The sequence below is a fragment of the Podarcis erhardii genome (assembly GCF_964252035.2).
Source record: "Podarcis erhardii genome assembly, chromosome: 2".
NCBI classification, from domain to species: domain Eukaryota; kingdom Metazoa; phylum Chordata; class Lepidosauria; order Squamata; family Lacertidae; genus Podarcis; species Podarcis erhardii.
Window position 1 is genome coordinate 15,275,819 of NC_138498.1, and position 18,572 is coordinate 15,294,390.

The 18,572-nt window shown below is 45.5% G+C and overlaps 2 protein-coding genes across 9 annotated transcripts in view; one reads left to right on the plus strand and one right to left on the minus strand.

Moving 5' to 3' along the window:
• The first annotated feature begins 369 nt into the window (after window positions 1–369).
• SPRYD4 (SPRY domain containing 4) lies at window positions 370–5,587 on the plus strand. Its single transcript, XM_081849968.1, has 2 exons — window positions 370–598; window positions 4,014–5,587. The coding sequence occupies exons 1-2, from the start codon at window positions 385–387 to the stop codon at window positions 4,559–4,561; spliced, it is 762 nt and encodes a 253-aa protein (XP_081706094.1). The 5' UTR covers window positions 370–384; the 3' UTR covers window positions 4,562–5,587.
• Window positions 5,588–5,748: 161 nt separating this feature from the next.
• Window positions 5,749–18,572, minus strand: part of GLS2 (glutaminase 2) — a 34,512-nt gene continuing 21,688 nt past the window's right edge. For 6 of the 8 annotated variants that reach the window (XM_081849678.1, XM_081849680.1, XM_081849681.1 and 3 more), the window contains exons 12-18: window positions 17,804–17,980; window positions 16,719–16,850; window positions 14,112–14,219; window positions 12,858–12,919; window positions 11,516–11,592; window positions 7,757–7,820; window positions 5,749–6,842 (exon numbers count right to left, since the gene is read on the minus strand). In XM_081849678.1, the coding sequence (XP_081705804.1) occupies window positions 6,686–6,842; window positions 7,757–7,820; window positions 11,516–11,592; window positions 12,858–12,919; window positions 14,112–14,219; window positions 16,719–16,850; window positions 17,804–17,980 (777 nt within the window). In that variant the 3' untranslated portion in view covers window positions 5,749–6,685. The remainder of the gene's footprint in view (window positions 6,843–7,756; window positions 7,821–11,515; window positions 11,593–12,857; window positions 12,920–14,111; window positions 14,220–16,718; window positions 16,851–17,803; window positions 17,981–18,572) is intronic. The other 2 variants (XM_081849675.1, XM_081849676.1) reach the window with 2 other exon arrangements.

Genomic DNA, 18,572 nt, shown 5'->3' on the forward strand with positions numbered 1-18,572 from the left:
AGTCATGGATATTTTAAGGACGTTTAAAATGAGTATTCTAGATTGTGAAACAGAAAAATTAATAAAAATTGTGTGTGTATATATATATATATATATAAACAAAAGCTTAAAACCACTATTTTCTGGGGCGGGAGGAGATTTCTCCCCCCCCCCCAAAAAAAAACCCCAACAATTTGGGTTCGTTCCCAAAAGAATCTCAGCAATTTATTTTCTCTAGCCCACAGCCACGCACTACCCCTCTAACAGGAACAAAATGACGGCCTCGCCGGCCTTCCCTCCGCTTCAAGATGGCGCCGGTGGCGTCAGAAAGCGCCGCGCCCTATGAGAAGATGGCGACCCTGAAGCTCGGCTCTCCCGGACCAATAGCGACAGCCTGGCTTTAAGATGGCGGGAGAGATCCGCCGGCGGGGGCGGCTGTTGCCCTCCTCCAAGATGGCGGCCGCAGCCGCCTTAAGGAGCAATCGCGCAGGCGCCGTCCACGCGTGGTTGAGCAGTGCCCTTTCCAAAATGGCGGCGCCCATGCTGAGGGGTGTGAAGCAGCGAGGCTGGAGCCTGTGTGTCGCGGGGCGCCGTTTAGGGGGAGAAGCGCCCCGGAGAGGTACTTGCAGTTATACCCAGTGGCGGCTCTGCGCTGCTTACGAATGTTTCTTTCCTCGGGCACGAGGACACTGTGTTTAGGGTTGCTCGTCATCCTTTCGTTGGGCTATGATAGCTGAGGTAGAAATTCAGCAGGCAGAAGGCTCCGCACCGTCACATCGAGCAAACCTGCACCTGTTGAACTTCTGCCTGATACGACGCTCTTAAACGCGCAGGACCTCTGCCGAGTCGACTCTTTTGCACTTTTTCCAATTAAGGGTCCTTGAGTCGCTCGCTTTAAGTAGCTGATAATAATAACAATAATAATAATAATAACAATAATAATAATAATAATAATAATAATAATAATAATAATAATAATATATAGCAGTACCATTATTTGCTAATGAGCCCTTCATAAAGAGGCGGGATACTTCGAGGGCCTCAGAGCATCTGGTTTTTGGCCAGCAAAATGAGTTTAACATGGCGTATGTGTGTTGTTGCGACTTTTATAGAATATTGCATGTAACCTGCTTAGAATTATTTTATTATTATTATTATTATTATTATTATTATTATTTTATTATTATTATGTGGTGTATAAGTGCTATAAATAAATCAGCTTAGCTTAGTCACGAAGCTGAATATACTATGTACTATAGCAGTCATGGAGGTGCAGGGGGTAGCTGTCCCCCTAAATCAAGTAAATAAATAAAAATACTTTGTAATTTTCAGTTATATACATTTCAGTAGTTCTACAGTCATTTAAACATTTCAAGACTCAATTTCTCCTCTTTCTGCGGTTCCTTAATTTTTTTTTTATATTTTCCTTCATATTCTAAATTAACTTATTCTTTTATTCATCTACTTTAATTATATACTCTTACAAAACTGACAGTTATTACAATAATCCTGCCAATGTCCTTATCTATTTACAATTTATAATAATAATATAATAATTTATTATTTACACCCCGCCCATCTGGCTGGGTTTCCCCAGCCACTCTGGGTGGCTTCCAACAAAGTATTAAAATACAGTAGTCTGTTAAACATTAAAAGCTTCCCTAAAGAGGGCTGCCTTCAGATGTCTTCTAAAAGTCTGGTAGTTATTTGCAAATATTCAATAAACCATTTCCATTCTTTTGTAAAAAGTTAGTTATCTTGATTTCTTATTCCCCACCCCCACCCCCCGGTACATTTTGCCATTTCTGTATAGTCCGTAAGTTTTTGTGTCCATTCTTCTTTCGTCAGATTGTCTTCTTTCCATTTTTGGGCAAATTACATTCTTGCTGCTGTAGTTGCATACATGAATAAATTTCTATACTGTTTAGGTACTTCTACCCCTATAACTCCCAGAAGGAAATACTTAAAATACTTAACTAACTGACCCATCGCATCACAGATAGGTTGGTTCTGCCCCCATCCTCATAAATCCTGGCTAAGCCCATGGCTGCCATTTATAATGCTTAGTGGTTCTCCTGCAAGACTGTTTGCCAATACAGTGATACCTCTGGTTACGTACTTCATTCGTTCCGGAGGTCCGTTCTTAACCTGAAACTGTTCTTAACCTGAAGCACCGCTTTAGCTAATGGGGCCTCCCGCTGCCGCCGCGCCGCCAGAGCATGATTTCTGTTCACATCCTGAAGCAAAGTTCTTAATCTGAGGTACTATTTCTGGGTTAGCGGAGTCTGTAACCTGAAGCGTATGTAACCTGAAGCGTATGTAACCTGAGGTACCACTGTAGTTTTGCAGTTCTTCATAGTATGATTTAATGAGAGCTTCTGTAGCTCAGTATTAAAACACAGGCTTTGCAGGCAGGAGATTCCTTATTCGATTCCAGATATCCCTAATGTAAGTCAGTAAGTGTTTGTGTCCGTGTGTGTATCTATATCGATCTATCTATCTATCTATCTATCTGATCAACTGTAGCCTATACATTACCACAGAGGCACAGTTATGCTGCTATGAAAACCCTTACAGAGGAAGAGAGTGTGTAGCTGTGTAGCTTCTGGGGTAAGATTGCCTTTTGATTCAAAATGCTACATAGATGACTGCTGAATGCTGACTCTTGGTTATAAAGTGGTGGAGTGTTCATCCAGTAAAATACTATTATTTCAGTTGCTGTTGTGGTTTATTAAATCAGTTTGCCACCCTTCCTCCATAGATCTCAGTGTGGTTCACAACATTAAAATAGAAAATAAAAAACACAAAAGACATAATAGAAAAAACCCCGTAACCTCCCATCCTGTGCCACAACACATTTAAAAAGGTATTGGATGTTTATCAGCCAGAGGCCTGGTTGAAGAGGAACGTTTGTTCCAGGAGCCTAAAAGTATATAATGAAGGTGCCAGCTGAAATGATGATGATGATGATGAAGAAGAAGTTACCAGATGGCACAGTTGGGTACTACCCAGCCTCCTTCTGAATGATTGTGTTGTTAACCATAGCATTTGTGGCAATTGCATTTTGCAGGGGGGAGAGTGTTGTCATTTGAGTGACCTTGTTCATAATCCACGCTCCCCTCCATATTTATGGCTGGTGGCCCAGTTATGCCCTTAACTGGACAGGGATAGCCTAATTTCTGTTGTCTATGCTTTGATAAAATATAAAAAATATAAAGAGGCGCCTTTCTCATTCTAATCTCAGGAAAATACATGAATCTGAAGAAAAACCATACTTTGTTTTTAGAACATTTTTTTTATTCTTACAGAAACTGATGTAGCTTTTGACTGGGACAACTAAAATGTCCAATTGAATGATAGCCCTATTCCCTTAACCCTTTTCTCCAAGTTGATGTCTTATGCTTTGTCTTATTATTTAGCAAGTACACCCATTTCCCCTATAGTAAATGTGTGTTGTTATTTCTATTAACATCTATCTGTGCAAAAGGAAACATAATAGCTCCCTTAGTTCAACAAATGTACAGTGGTGCCCCGCAAGACAAATGCCTCGCAAGACGGAAAACTCGCAAGACGAAAGAGTTTTCCGTTTTGGAGGTGCTTCGCAAAACGAATTTCCTATGGGCTTGCTTCGCAAGACGAAAATGTCTTGCGAGTTCCTGCGGGGTTTTTTTTCCTTTCCCCCCCTTTTTCTAAGCCGCTTATCCGATAAGCCACTAAGCCGTCAATGGGCTTGCTTCGCAAGACGAAAAACCCGCAAGAAGAAGAGACTCGCGGAACGGATTCTTTTTGTCTTGCGAGGCACCACTGTAACTGTAAAGCAGGGTCAGGGATGGGAATTTGTGGTCCTCCAGATGTTTCTGGATTACAACTCTGGCTGAGGATGGTGTGAGTTGCAGTCCAGCAACATCTCTTCACCTCTTGTAAGGTGGAAAACCTTGGCGATCACAGAGTAAAATGGTTTTGCTAACCTTGCTTCCTTTCTGAGAGAAGCAGCAAAACGTAGGACTCTCATGCAATTTTCTTTCTTACTGCAGAGATCAATTTCAAGCTGGATGAGAGAACGGCCCACAGCAGCTTGGATCTGTTCAAAAAGAACACTGGTGTCATTTACCGTATGGTGGGGATTGACCCCACCAGCGTTCCCCGGAATCCTGAACGCTTCAGAGACTGGGCTGTGGTACTGGGTGACACGGCTGTCTCCAGTGGGCGTCACTACTGGGAAGTGACTGTCAAAGAATCGCAGCAATTCCGCATAGGGGTAGCAGACGTGGACATCTCCCGGGACGGTTGCGTTGGAGTAGATGACCGCTCCTGGGTCTTTTCCTATGCGAACCGGTGCTGGAATGCCATGTTCGCTAATGAGACCACTCCAATCAAGAACATCGGCCACCCAGAGAGAGTGGGTCTGTTCTTGGACTACGACAGCAAGAAACTCAGCCTGGTGGATGTAAGCAAACATGTGTCCGTCCACAGCATCTTTGCTGAGTTCCAAGGCCCCGTAGTGCCCGCCTTTGCCCTCTGGGATGGTGAACTGATCACGCATTCAGGCCTCGATGTACCTGAAATTCTCGACAGGAACTGAAAACCTCTCAAGCTTAGTGATGTTTGGAGAGACGAACAATCTGCTTGGAATATGAGGCTTCAGAGTGGTACATAAAATGAATCCCTCTCCTGCAATACCCTTGTCATAGGAGCCAAAGTTTCATATCTATATATATATACCATTCAGCCCGTTGACTGTTTTCTCTTAGGAAAAGATGACGTCTTTGGATTCTGGGTTGAAACATGTCTCATTTGGAATGTAGTAAGATATTATTCAGAGCACTGAAGACCACATGTTCTGATTTTCTGTCTCTGCTCCATTATTCTCGTAAAAGGAGGTTGTTTGGCTGTCTACAAACACGGGATGCACTTGGCTTAAATTAGGGTTTGTCCATATGGAAAATGTATGTGGTTGCTCCACGGTCAAATTTGTTTCTTTGCAGCTGTTGTGTGTGATCAGCCACACCTTTTGGTGCTCTTATCCCATGTCCTTAATAATGTATAGAGTCCCCTTGCTCAGCCTAAGTATCTGCCTAGGCTTTCAGATGTCTGGAGGCAGAGAAACTTGTGTACAACGCATAGCCACCATTGCCCTCTGCTGGGCCAGTGGGAGGACAAAGTAAGCCTGCATCTAAGATGCTGACATACCCATTGGAGCTCTAATCCTCCTGTACTGATAAACTTTGTTGCACATAATCAGATATATAGGAATGACTTTCTTTTAATACACAGCCCAATAATCCCACCTCATTCCATTAGACCCTGGCTTAGCAGGGGTTTCCCTGTACAGGGTTTTGTCTATGTTTAATGGAGCAGCAATATATGGGTGCCAAATCAAGCCAGAAATGTTCTGATAACAGCTATCTGTGGTCACTCATTTCACAGTACTCTCAGATCTAGCACACTGACACATTCTCCAGAGGTGTGCTTTATTTTATGGAACACAACTTGAAGACAACAAGGAGCTATTTTTTTGAATCAAGGAAGAGCAGCAGCATTCTGTTAACTGTATGTGTGTTGGCAGTTGTGTAGTTATAACAATCAATAAAAATAAATTTATCTGAAACATTGTATTTTCTGTTGGTGCTTTCTTAAGCTCCTTTGGGCTGACCAGTGCTTTTACCTGAAAATATCCCATGGTTTAAGAAAAGCTTTAAAACAAACAAACACCCTTCATTCTAGAATTGCTGCTGAAAGCAGATAGGCTCTGTGAAGAAAACACTACCATTTGCTCTGAACTTCTCTATTCCAGAGTCCAATTCTGAATGCACTTGTTCGACTCATGCAAATTCAGTTGGGACTTAACACTTAAATATTGAACAAATATGCTTAGGGTTGTAACTCTGTCTACCCGTATTACCACATCACTCCACACCTCTTGATCTTACCACTTTTATCCTGGGACTTGTCTAGAAAGTTAGGGCAATGTTTAGTTTGTCTAGGAAACTTAAGGCCCAGAGAGATTGTCTTATCTCCAGCATTGCAGGCACTGCTTGAGGTGGGTGTGCACTTTGCCCTTTCTGGTCTTCAAAGCTGGTGTTTTAAAGTATTTTTTTTTGCAAACCACCCTAACAAATTGTATATCAAATGGCAATGTTAAAAAAGATAAAACTCTGCAGTCACAGCCTGAAAGCTTCCTCCATCCCAGTTACACAAATACTAGGACTGCATGCTGAGGTTCACAATTACTTGAAAGAAGGGAGCAACAGAAAGTCAAAGTACTTAGTGGGATAACAGTGTAGGGCAAAGGGGCAGGGCTACTTTGGGCCTTTAATGCCTTTTGCCTCTGTAAGGAGTGTCTGCTTTGATCTACAGGCAGTGTGAAGTGTTAGCGTTTAAGAGACAAGGTCCCACTTTGGTCTCTCTCGCCAATAGCTGCTAGCTCAGTTTCTGTGGACTCTTATCAAGTTTACTGCTGTGTCACCAAGTATCGAGCTTGTGCATGGAACTAACTGGTGTAGGTGTTTCCTATAACCCAAGAATTGGGAGACTGGCCGCATGAAACTTCAGGAAGAGCCATTAGGATGGACCCACCCAACCACATCTCAGCTCAAATCCTAAGCAGAAGTACGTCCGCTGGTGTGTCTGCCTCCTTTCAGAAATGAGAGCAAGTGACCTAGTTAAATTGGTGTTGAAATGCAGCTAACAGAATAGTTCACAATTTTCACACCATGCTTTCTAAGTTCTCCTTGGAAAGGTCCTCAGCTGCTTCCCGAGCCTGGCTGGCTCCCAATACGTAGGTGTCCTGGTAATCTTTGAGTAGCTTCACCACTTCCAAGTGATTAAACTGCGTAGCATCGTCCAAGGCAATGTTCCCCCACCTGCAGAGAAGGAAAGAGATGAAGGCATGTGCAGCTACTATCTATTTAGAAACTGGATCCAATCAGTAGGCCAGATCTAGAACTCAACACAGACCACTTTGATGGGTGGCTAGGACTGCCTGTCTGTCAGTCACCAGAAGAGGTATGGTGCTAGGTGATTCAAAGGAAGAAGGAGGAGTGCATCTTTGTTGGTGCAGTTTGAATTCAAGCCATGGTTGCAACTGGAAAGCATGAATTGGGAGCATACCCTTAAGTATGTTGTTGATTCTTCATATCAAGTTAGAATTTGGTGCTTAAAAAAATAAAAATGGGTGCCTTTCTTGGTGACCATAGATGGGTACCTCATTCAAAAAGTGCCTTATGTTACTGGAAAGGAAGAAGCAAGGTTAAAACAAAACAAAATTAATAATAATAATAATAATTTCTTCCAGTAGCACCTTAGAGACCAACTAAGTTAGTTACAGTGGTACCTCAGGTTAAGAACTAAATTCGTTATGGAGGTTAGGGTTAGGGTTAGCTCATACCAATAACTAACTTAGTTGGTCTCTAAGGTGCTACTGGAAGGAATTTTTAATTTTGTTTTGTTTTGTTTTGTTTTGTTTTGACTTGACTTGACTTGACTACTGCAGACCAACACGGCTACCTACCTGAAGCAAGGTTAAAGTTTGTGCCCAATTAATCCTGTTCAATTTGGCACCATGTGTTTACTTGTCATGCACCCGATTTTGTATGTCATCAGGTGATGGATAAATTGATAGGCAGGGGTGGTTTGGGCCAAAATACCCCAGTGGGCCAAATGGGAAGGCCCAACAGGCTCTCTGACATCTTGTCTTTGGCTGTGGCAATCCCTGATGTCCCAGCTAAGAATGGACCCTCCCCTCTCCCCAGTCTTTCATAAGCCTACCATTCCTCACCTGTCTTTGACAAAAGGATTTACTCTGCAGGCTTCCACCAGAAACTTCACAACCTCCAGGTGACCTGGGCAGGGGGGAGGAATCACAGAATTTTAAGTTTCAACCTCTTGGCCCACCCCCAACAAGTCACAAAGTTATTTAAGCAGAGAGTTGGTAGATTGCAGGAAGGTTATTACAGAGCAAGTAGCTTACTCATAGCAATAGATGGACACAGCGAAACTGTAAACCTAAGCTGCCTTGAAAGAGGTTTATTTCTTCCTAAATGCCCCCTGGTCTGCCCCCAAACCCCTATAGCTTGCACAGAGCACAGTGATAGTTTAATCGGAGGTCCCTTTCTTGCTACAAAACCAGAGTTTCTTGTGTATGAGCTGTGACAGTCTGCTAACCTCTCATTAAGACAGAGCCTTAAAAATACCCGTTAATCTACATTAAAGCCTGGGGCTTTTTACAGTCCCAATGTAAAACAAGCATTACTTTGTACAGTCCTGCTTAGTCAAAATACTTGAAATTAACTTTTGTCTTAAAACACAGAAAATTGATTAGCTGGGAATGTAAGGGGGGGGGGGAGAGACAGAGATTCCTGCATCTTTTATCCCTAAGGTTGCATAGAGTTTGTGGAGACATGTAAAAGTTTAGAGCAGGGGAGAGAAACCTATATATGCTGCTGGACTCCAACTCCCACCATCCTGGGGCTGATGGGAGTTGGAGTCCAACAAGATCTTGGAATGGTGGGTACAGGTTATCCACCTGTGGTTTGGGACCTTACACTTCCATCTCTAATGGAAACCTCTTCAGCATCAATACATAGCTTTATTTTGTTCTCGTCAGGTACCTCCAGTTCCCAGCCGATGCCTTCTATCTTTCGCCTGCCATTTTCGCTATCCTTGCACCTAAATCCTCTTCCCCAGTTATGTCCCTGGTTCAGTATCTTTGATAGCCTTTGATTCTTATTATGTTCCTCTATGGTTTTCCCAGTAGTGATGTATGGAAGTGAGAGCGGGACCATAAAGAAGGCTGATCGCCGAAGAATTGAGGCTTTTGAATTCTGGTGCTGAAGGAGACTCTTGAGAGTCCCATGGACTACAAGAACAAACATATCCATTCTGAAGGAAATCAGCCCTGAGTGCTCACTGGAAGGACAGATCCTGAAACTGAGGCTCCAGGACTTTGGCCACCTCATGAGAAGGGAAGACTCCCTGGAAAATACCCTGATGCTGGGTGTTATAGGGTGTCCCTATTTGCACCGGAGAAATGTTGAAGGTTGTGCACAATGTGCCTCCCACATGCACCATGTCAGGCAAAGGAACCACTAGGGTGTGCGCCGGCGAAACTGACTTGCTGAGGTTAGGAAACACGCTGTGCTGAGTATTCACATTAAAGCGCCTCGGGGAGAGCCTTGGCCTCTCCCTTCTGTAGCTCTGCAAATGGGAGAGGCAGTCAAGCCAGATGGAAGAGGAGCAGTCTCTCATTTCCTCAAGGGATGGGAGCCTGGCTTAGAGCGAACACCACAGGACCCTGGGCAAGGATGCTTCCATTGTGAGAGGCACTGAGAAAATTCCTTGTGCGCTCTCTCTCTCTCTCTCTCTCTATATAACACAAAGACCCTTGGTGGCCTGCGATCTGGAGAGGGAACTTTTCTCAGGGCCTCAAGGATAGAGGCCTTTTAGCTAGGTTATTTCCTGGTGCTGGGATTTAAGGACACATGGCGTCATAACTCACAGGATGCCAAGTCTAAAAGTCCTTCCATCCAGCCCAATAATGCATGCTCGGACTGGCAGAAACTCTTCAGCGAGTCAGGCACAGGTGTCTCACATCATGTCTTACCTGATCACCTTTTTAACAGGAGGTTCAGGAGACCACTGGTCCCATCACCTCCTGGCAAATAGAAGGGGAAGAAATGGAGGCAGTGAGAGATTTTACTTTCTTGGGCTCCAAGATCACTGCAGATGGTGACAGCAGCCACGAAATTAAAAGACGCCTGCTTCTTGGGAGAAAAGCAATGACAAACCTAGACAACATCTTAAGAAGCAGAGACATCACCTTGCCAACAAAGGTCCGTATAGTTAAAGCTACGGTTTTCCCAGTAGTGATGTATGGAAGTGAGAGCTGGACCATACAGAAGGCTGATCGCCGAAGAATTGATGCTTTTGAATTATGGAGCTGGAGGAGACTCTTGAGAGTCCCATGGACTGCAAGAAGAACAAACCTATTCATTCTTAAGGAAATCAGCCCTGAGTGCTCACTGTAAGGACAGATCCTGAAGCTGAGACTCCAATACTTTGGCCACCTCATGAGAAGAGAAGACTCCCTGGAAAAGACCCTGATGTTGGGAAAGATGGAGGGCACAAGGAGAAGGGGACGACAGAGGACGAGATGGTTGGACAGTGTTCTCGAAGCTACAAACATGAGTCTGACCAAACTGCGGGAGGCAGTGGAAGACAGGAGTGCCTGGCATGCTCTGGTCCATGGGGTCACGAAGAGTCGGACACGACTAAATGACTAAACAACAACAAATCTCAAAGAACATGGTGAGTGCACTTAACAGAAATGGTGTGTCGCATTGTATTGAAGCAATGCACCGTTGACTCCATAGCGCTACCACCACATTAGGCTCCACTTTTAGGGCAGAAGCAGCGTTAGAAACTCAGATATATAAGCTGGGTGCAAAATGGCTCCTTAAACCAAGGTTGCAGTCGCCAAAATGGAATGATTAGTTGCTATTTTTGCATAATATAGCTCTAAAGTCTTGTTTTTCAAATGATGGACTGACTGTGATTACCAGTTAAACATCTGGCTAGTTCAGATGACAACCTTGAGCTAGGTTAAGAGCTTTGAGAACTTAAAAGAAGAAGAGTCACTTGATCCAGGGATATATATTGGCCTATTCCAACCTCTTTTTCTTAATTGTGACTGCTCCTGCTCAGGCTGCCCCAAAAAAAGCATTTTGGTTCCAGAAATTTATTCTGCTTGTGCAGATAAAATATAACTGATAGAATTCGACAGGGTTGGGTATTGATGTATGGCAGGTATGGCCAAACTTGGCCCTCCAGATGTTTTGGGACTACAATTCCCATCATCCCTGACCACTGGTCCTGTTAGCTAGGGATGATGGGAATTGTAGTCCCAAAACATCTGGAGGGCCAAGTTTGGCCATGTCTGGTGTATGGGAACAGTCCATATCCAATGATCCTCAGATGGTGGTCAGGTACAATCCTGGCACCCAGGCATCTTCACTTGGTCATTAAGTGGTCCATAAAAGGTAAAGGGACCCCTGACCATTAGGTCCAGTCGTGACCGACTCTGGGGTTGCGGCGCTCATCTCGGTTTATCGGCCGAGGGAGCTGGCGTACAGCTTCTGGGTCATGTGGCCAGCATGACTAAGCCGCTTCTGGCGAACCAGAGCAGTGCACGGAAACACCGTTTACCTTCCCGCTAGAGCAGTACCTATTTATCTACTTGCACTTTGACGTGCTTTAGAACTGCTAGGTTGACAGGAGCAGGGACCGAGCAACGGGAGCTCACCCTGTTGCGGGGATTCGAACCGCCGACCTTCTGATCGGCAAGTCCTAGGCTCTGTGGTTTAACCCACAGCGCCACCCGTGTCCCTAAGTGGTCCATAGCCAGGTGCAAAAACACTGGGCACAAGGAAACCAGAGAAGTGCATGACCGAATCCCCGGAGGTGCATTGGGGCTGTGCAAGCCTGCAAGGTGCAAACATGGCCCTAGACTCATGAAACAATTGTGGCCCCAGCATGCTACCTTCAGCTGCAGCTACGTGAAGAGCTGTGCGGGAATCGTAGTCTTTCTGTTCCATGTCCATGGCTGACAGGGCAAATCTAGAGGGAAGCCAAGAAGGGAGTCAGTGTTATTTCCAATGCTAGTTCTGCTCACAGACCCATTGAAATTAACAGGCTGTTAGTCATGTATCTTAATTTCAATGGGCCTACTCTGAGGAGGACTACCATGCAGAGCAATTTAAACTATAGTCAGATAAACAAGATCCATGTTTCCCAAACTTGAGTCACCAGCTGTTTTTGGACTACAATTCCCATCATCCCTAGCCATCAAGACCAGTGGTCAGGGATGATGGGAATTGTAGTCCAAAAATAGCTGGAGACCCAAGTTTGGGAAACCCTGAACTTGATCAAGGATGGGGCACCTATGGCCCTCCACATGTTGTTGGACTACAATTCCCATCATCCTCGAGGCCACTGGCCATTCTGGCTGGAGCTGATGGGTATTGTAGTCCAGCTACATCTGGAGGGCTACAAGTTCCCCATCCCAGAGTTCCAGGGTTGTAAAGACTGTAGAGAGAATAATTGGGTGCACTCTTCACACCTTTGATCAAATCTATGCTGCCAAGTGCCAAAAGAAAGCTGCAGAGATAGTGCAGGATAGTGACACCCTGGGAAATGATCTCTTTCAGCGTCTGCCTTCTGGAAGAAGGTACAGGGTCATAAAGACTAGGACTAGCCACCTGAGAAACAGTTTCTACCCAAAAGCAATTCTGGCTTTAAACACGGTATAAGGAGTCTCTATAGGAGTATAATGGTAAAGGTAAAGGTAAAGGGACCCCTGACCATTAGGTCCAGTCGCGGATGACTCTGGGGTTGCGGCGCTCATCTCGCTTTATTGGCCGAGGGAGCCGGTGTACAGCTTCTGTGTCATGTGGCCAGCAGGACTAAGCCGCTTCTGGCGAACCAGAGCAGTGCACGGAAACGCCGTTTACCTTCCCGCTGGAGCGGTACCTATTTATCTCCTTGCACTTGACGTGTTTTTGAACTGCTAGGTTGGCAGGAGCAGGGACCAAGCAACGGGAGCTCACCCTGTCGCGGGGATTCGAACCGCCAACCTTCTGATCGGCAAGTCCTAGGCTCTGTGGTTTAACCCACAGCGCCACCCGCGTCCCTCTATAGGAGTATACTGTATTTTTAAATTGGGTTTCAGAGTTTTTAGGGGTTTTTGAATGTCTAATCTAGATTTCTCAATTTCATTGTTCTGTATGGGACAATGACAATAAAGATATTGTATCGTATATCGAAAGGCAGTTCAAGAAATCTCTCCCCAGCACTGTCTTTCCCCTAGTCTGGCTGGCCCATACCTCCGAAGAGCAGAGACATCGCCACTGTAGGCAGCAAACAGCAGGTTCACCACTGTCTTGTTCTAAAAGAGATGGAGCGAGGTGTTAAGAATGTAAGAAAAGTCTTACTGGATCAAGCCAAAGGCTCGTTCTCACTATGGTCAATGAGATCCCCATGTGAAGCCTGCAACCAAGGAACAACAGCACTCTCCCTAACTGTGATTCCCAGTAACTGAAGGCGATGCATAGCCCATGTGGCTAGCAGCCACCAATAGACTTATTCTCCATGAATTTGCCTAATCCTATTTTAAAGTGTTCTGAACGTTACGGAATGTGCTACAGCTGGGACTATTTGTATTCTCTGACTTCACCCACACAGTACAGTGGTGCCTCGGGTTAAGTACTTAATTCGTTCCGGAGGTCCGTTCTTAACCTGAAACTGTTCTTAACCTGAAGCACCACTTTAGCTAATGGGGCCTCCTGCTGCCGCCGCGCCACCAGAGCACAATTTCTGTTCTCATCCTGAAGCAAAGTTCTTAACCTGAAACACTATTTCTGGGTTAGCAGAAGTCTGTAACCTGAAGCGTATGTAACCTGAGGTACCACTGTACTCAACATGTTATTTCTAGTCCTCCTCATTTTGGAGGTGTTCAACACTCCCAACGTATGCATGTTGATTAAAGCAAAAAATAAAAAAATTCCTTCCTGTAGCATCTTAGAGACCAACTAAGTTTGTTATTGGTATGAGCTTTTGTGTGCATGCTCATACCAATAACAAACTTAGTTGGTCTCTAAGGTGCTACTAGAAGAAATTTTTTTATTTTGTTTCGACTACGGCAGACCAACACGGCTACCTATCTGTAACTAAAGCAAAAAAAATATTAGTATTTGTAATGTAATTTAATTGGGAATATATTTCAAATAATTGGGAATATATTTCAAATAATTGATGGTATTGGGGAGAGGAGGTGGCGGTTGGGAGCTGCTTGGATATTTCTGTGAGTTATTTCTTGACTGAGAAGGTGAGAGGTGTGGAGACTTATCACAGAAGCTATCTGGAGGAGTTTGTAAATAATACTTGTCCGGTCGTTGCCAGCCTGACAAGTAAAAAGTTTTTATCGTCAAAGCACCCAACAGTGCAGAATCCAGAGTTTTTTATCATAATATGCTGACAGGTGATTGGTGCAATTTATATATATATATATTTTAATCATCCCATCCCAAACTTCACTTCTGCCCTCTTCCACTAAAATCTGTCATTATCTTTCAGACAACCGTTTCCATCATTACTCTAACTTCGATTCCTTCACGGCGTGGGTCCATCTTGCGGGTGCAGTGCAGCAAGTTGTCGTAGTTGTGGAAGTTGAAGAGCGAGACCAGTTCCTGCAGAAAGAAGAGACAAAAGGGAGCAGGGAGCATGCAAAGCACAAGGGAAAGTGGTCAGAAGTGGGAACCGAAGTGTGAAGTCACAAGCAGAATATTTCACCACGAAACCTTCAAAGGGTTAAACCAGTGTTTACCAAACTTGGGTCTCCCGCTGTTTTTGGACTACAATTCCCATCATCCCTAGCTAGCAGGACCAGTGGTCATGGATAGTGGGAACTGTAGTCCAAAAACAGTAGGAGATCCAAGTTTGGGAAACCCAAACTTGGAAGGTTTGAAATAAAATCCAAAGTCTGCACCAGAAAAAAAATCAGGCAACTTCTAGATCTTTATAGATTATACAAATGCATTAATAATAATAATAACAATAATAATAATAATAATAATAATAATAATAATAATAATAATAATAATTTTATTTATACCCCACCCTCCCCAGCCAAGACTGGGCTCAGGGCAGCTAACACCAGGTAAAAACAATTGATTAAAATACAACTTAAAAACAAGATTAAGCACAGCATTAAAATGCAGCCTCATTTCAGTAGAAACTCAAATCAAAAACTTTTTGGGGATGAAAACGTCAAATCTTCACCAAGACCAACTATCCAGACTGGTCCTACGTGGGCCAGAAAAAAGCCAGGGAAGTCCCCAAATAAGAGTTCCATCACAGAAGAGAGAAAAGAAAAAGGAAAGAGGGGAAGGGGATCAAGTTGATTCCAAACCAAAGGCCAGGCAGAACAACTCTGTCTTACAGGCCCTGCAGAAAGCAATCAGATCCTGCAGGGCCCTGGTCCCATGAGACAGAGTGTTCTGGTTGAAGCTAATCTGACTTCTTTAGGGCCCGGGACCTCTAGGGTGTTGTTATTTATGGACCTTAAGGTCCTCATTGGGGCGTACTGGGAGAGGTGGTCCCGTAAGTACGAGGGTCCTAGGCCGTGAAGGGCTTTAAAGGTCAAAAGCAGCACCTTAAATCTGACCCTGTACTCCACCGGGAGCCAGTGCAGCTGGAAAAGCACTGGGTGAATATGTTTCCATGGCAGGGACCCCGTGAGGAGCCTCGCTGCAGCATTCTGCACCTGCTGGATTTTCTGGGACAGCTTCAAGGGCAGCCCCGCTTAGAGGGAGTTACAGTAGTCAAGCCTGGAGGTGCCCGTCGCATGGATAACTGTGGCCAGGTCGGGGCGGGAAAGGTAAGGGACCAACTGCTTGATACGGCGAAGATGGAAAAATATCGCTTTGGCTGTTGCTGTAACCTGTACCTCCATTTGCTTCCTTTAAGAACAGAAGAAGAGTGATGCTGGATCCGGTCAATGGGTCATCTACTCCTGCTCTCACAGTAGCCAGCAAGATTACTACGGGAAGCATGCAACCAGGACCAAAGCTCAACGGCCCTCTCCCCTCCAGCAACGCCCTTCAAACGATATTCAGAAGCATACTGACTTCATTCAGTGCGGATGGAGTTTTGCTGTTATTTTCATAGAATCATAGAGTTGGAAGAGACCACAAGGGCCATCGAGTCCAACCCCCTGCCAAGCAGGAAACACCATCAGAGCACTCCTGACATATGGTTGTCAAGCCTCTGCTTAAAGACCTCCAAAGAAGGAGACTCCACCACACTCCTTGGCAGCAAATTCCACTGTCGAACAGCTCTTACTGTCAGGAAGTTATCCTAATGTTTAGGTGGAATCTTCTTTCTTGTAGTTTGGAACCATTGCTCCGTGTCTGCTTCTCTGGAGCAGCAGAAAACAACCTTTCTCCCTCCTTCCTTCATTTTACTCCTAAAACAGCTTTTCATCCATCTGGTGCCCTGACATGTAACTGCAACTCCCATCAGCCCAAGCCAGCTTAGGTTGAAGGGAATCGTAGCCCAAAACATCTGGAAGGCACCAAGTCAGCAAATGCTGTCCTTCAGAATGGAGAAGTGGCATGTGGTCATTGGACTAGGCAGGGGTCAGCAAATTTTTTTCAGCAGGGGGCTGGTCCAGGGGGCCGGTCGACTGTCCTTCAGACCTTGGGGGGGGGGGCAGACTATATTTTGGAAAAAAATAATGAACGAATTACTATGCCCCACAAATAACCCTGAGGTGCATTTTAAATAAAAGCACACATTCTACTCATGTAGAAACACGTTGATTCCTGGACCATCTGCGGGCCAGATTTAGAAGGCGATTGGACCGGATCCAGCCCCTGGGCCTTAGTTTGCCTAGGCTAGTCCCCTAAATGTTAACCTGGCGCCTCCTTCCCAAAGTCTGGGAAGCTTCTGCCTGGCTTAGGGAGGGAGGTGCGGTTTTCACACACAACATCCCTGCCCCAATCACCCTTGCAAGCTGGTGCCTCTGGCTCTAACTGTTCCCCTGCAAAAAAATTCATCACACACCACTGGAATGGAAGTTGGAAGAGGGACTTGCACGGAGCCATCCCTCCCAATTCAACCAGGTGGTTCTCACTGACTGCTTTATCAGAGCTCATTCTACCGGTTATGTATGTGGGGCAACTCACCTGGCAAAACCCAATCCCCCTCGTGCTGTTGCCAACTTTATCCAGAGGGGGCGACAGACACATCACACCCATGACGTTGGGCACCACCAGCAAGATGGCGCCAGAGACGGCAGATTTGGCAGGTAGACCAACCTGAAAATGAGGAAGCAAAAGCGGGAGGGAAATTAGATGAAGGGCGAGGAACGAGCTTCCTTTTGAGTGGCACAGAATTCTTCCTCATGTTTTGTAAGAGCATATTCTTATGGATCAGGCCAGTGGGCCTTCTAGGCCAACATCGTTTTCATAGCTGTCAACTTACGGATTTGAAAATAAGGGACCAGCAGCCTCGAAATAAGGGATCGGCAGCCAAAATAAGGGATTTTCCGAACACAGGTATGTTCAACTTCTGAGCCCCTCTGAGCCAAAGGCAGAAAGCCCAGCCAGCAGCCAAACAAAGCCTCAAGCAGTGGTTCCCACAGCGCAGCAACCCGGCAAAGGGGATGCAGCAAGGGAAACCACTGTCACCTCTCCGCTGGGAAGCGCTGAGCAAAGGCGAGTCCCCAGGCAACGCGGCCAATTTGATCGGCACAAGGCATGCAAGCTCCACCCCCCCAGTCGTTCTTAGACTCCTTATTGGGTGAGCAACGCACAGTTGGAGCCTCCCTCCTCCCCGGCCAGCAGGGAGGGAGGGAGGGAGGGAGAGGAGCTGCTTCTTTTGAAACCCGGGAAATTTAAGGGACATCATCAATAAGGGACAGCAGCGAGACACGGTGCTGGGATAAGGGACTTTCCCGCCAAATAAGGGACAGTTGACAGCTATGATCCTTTTCCCACAGTGGCCAATCAGATGCCTATTAGAAGTGCACACAAGGAAGACCTGAACACAACCCTCTTGCAGTTTCCAGCAACTGGAATTCAGAATCCTGCCCCCTCTGCCCCCCCCTTCATACGCCCCTACCTGAGACCCCCGGGTATTGAGTGGTATATAAATTCAATAAATCATCATTATCACCATCACACACACACACACACACACACACTAACTACTGAAGCACACATAGTTGTCTCCCATTTGCAGCCCACCAAAAGATACTGCGGACACTTACATGGAAGGCGAACTCCCCAGAGAAGTCATACATGCCACACGAGTGCATGAGGCTGAGGGTGTTGCGGACAGCTTCATCGCTCAACACACACTCGCCTGTGATGGGGCAGATGCCACCATTGGCCAATGTGGCCGCCATGACACTGCCGGACTCGCAAGTTACTTCCACAGAGCACAGCTTTGCAGGGTGGAGGGAAAGGGTTTGGGGGGGGACGGGAGGAAAAGTCATTATTGTATAATTAACAAAGAAGCAATATTCAAAGGTATGAGGATCATAATAGGTTCCAGTGTCTACAGCAGGGGTCAGCAAACTTTTTCAGCAGGGGGCCGGTCCACTGTCCCTCAGACCTTGTGGGGGGCTGGACTATATTTTGAAAGAAAAAGCAAAAAAGAACTACAGTCATACCTCGGGTTAAATGTGTTTCAGGTTGAGCGCTTTCGGGTTGCGCTCTGCGGGGACCCGGAAGTAACGGAACGCGTTAACTCCGGGTTTTGCGGCTTGCACATGCGCAGACAATCAAAATGACGTCACATGCATGTGCGGAAGCGGCAAATCGTGACCCGCTGATGCAGGTTGCGTTTGCTTCTGGATGCGAACAGGACTCTGGAACGGATCCCGTTCATATCCAGAGGTACCACTGTAATTCCTATGCCCCACAAATAACCCAGAGATGCATTTTAAAAAAAAGGACACATTCTACTCATGTAAAAACACGCTGATTCCTGGACCATCTGCAGGCCGGATTTAGAAGGCGACTGGGCCAGATCCA

What these genes read in the sequence shown, in the direction of transcription:
- SPRYD4 (XM_081849968.1), top strand. Translation starts at nt 385, where the DNA reads ATGGCGGGAGAGATCCGCCGGCGGGGGCGGCTGTTGCCCTCCTCCAAG. An exon ending in GGGAGAAGCGCCCCGGAGAG is followed by an intron (nt 599 to 4,013) that starts GTACTTGCAGTT and finishes TTCTTACTGCAG; the next exon opens with AGATCAATTTCAAGCTGGAT.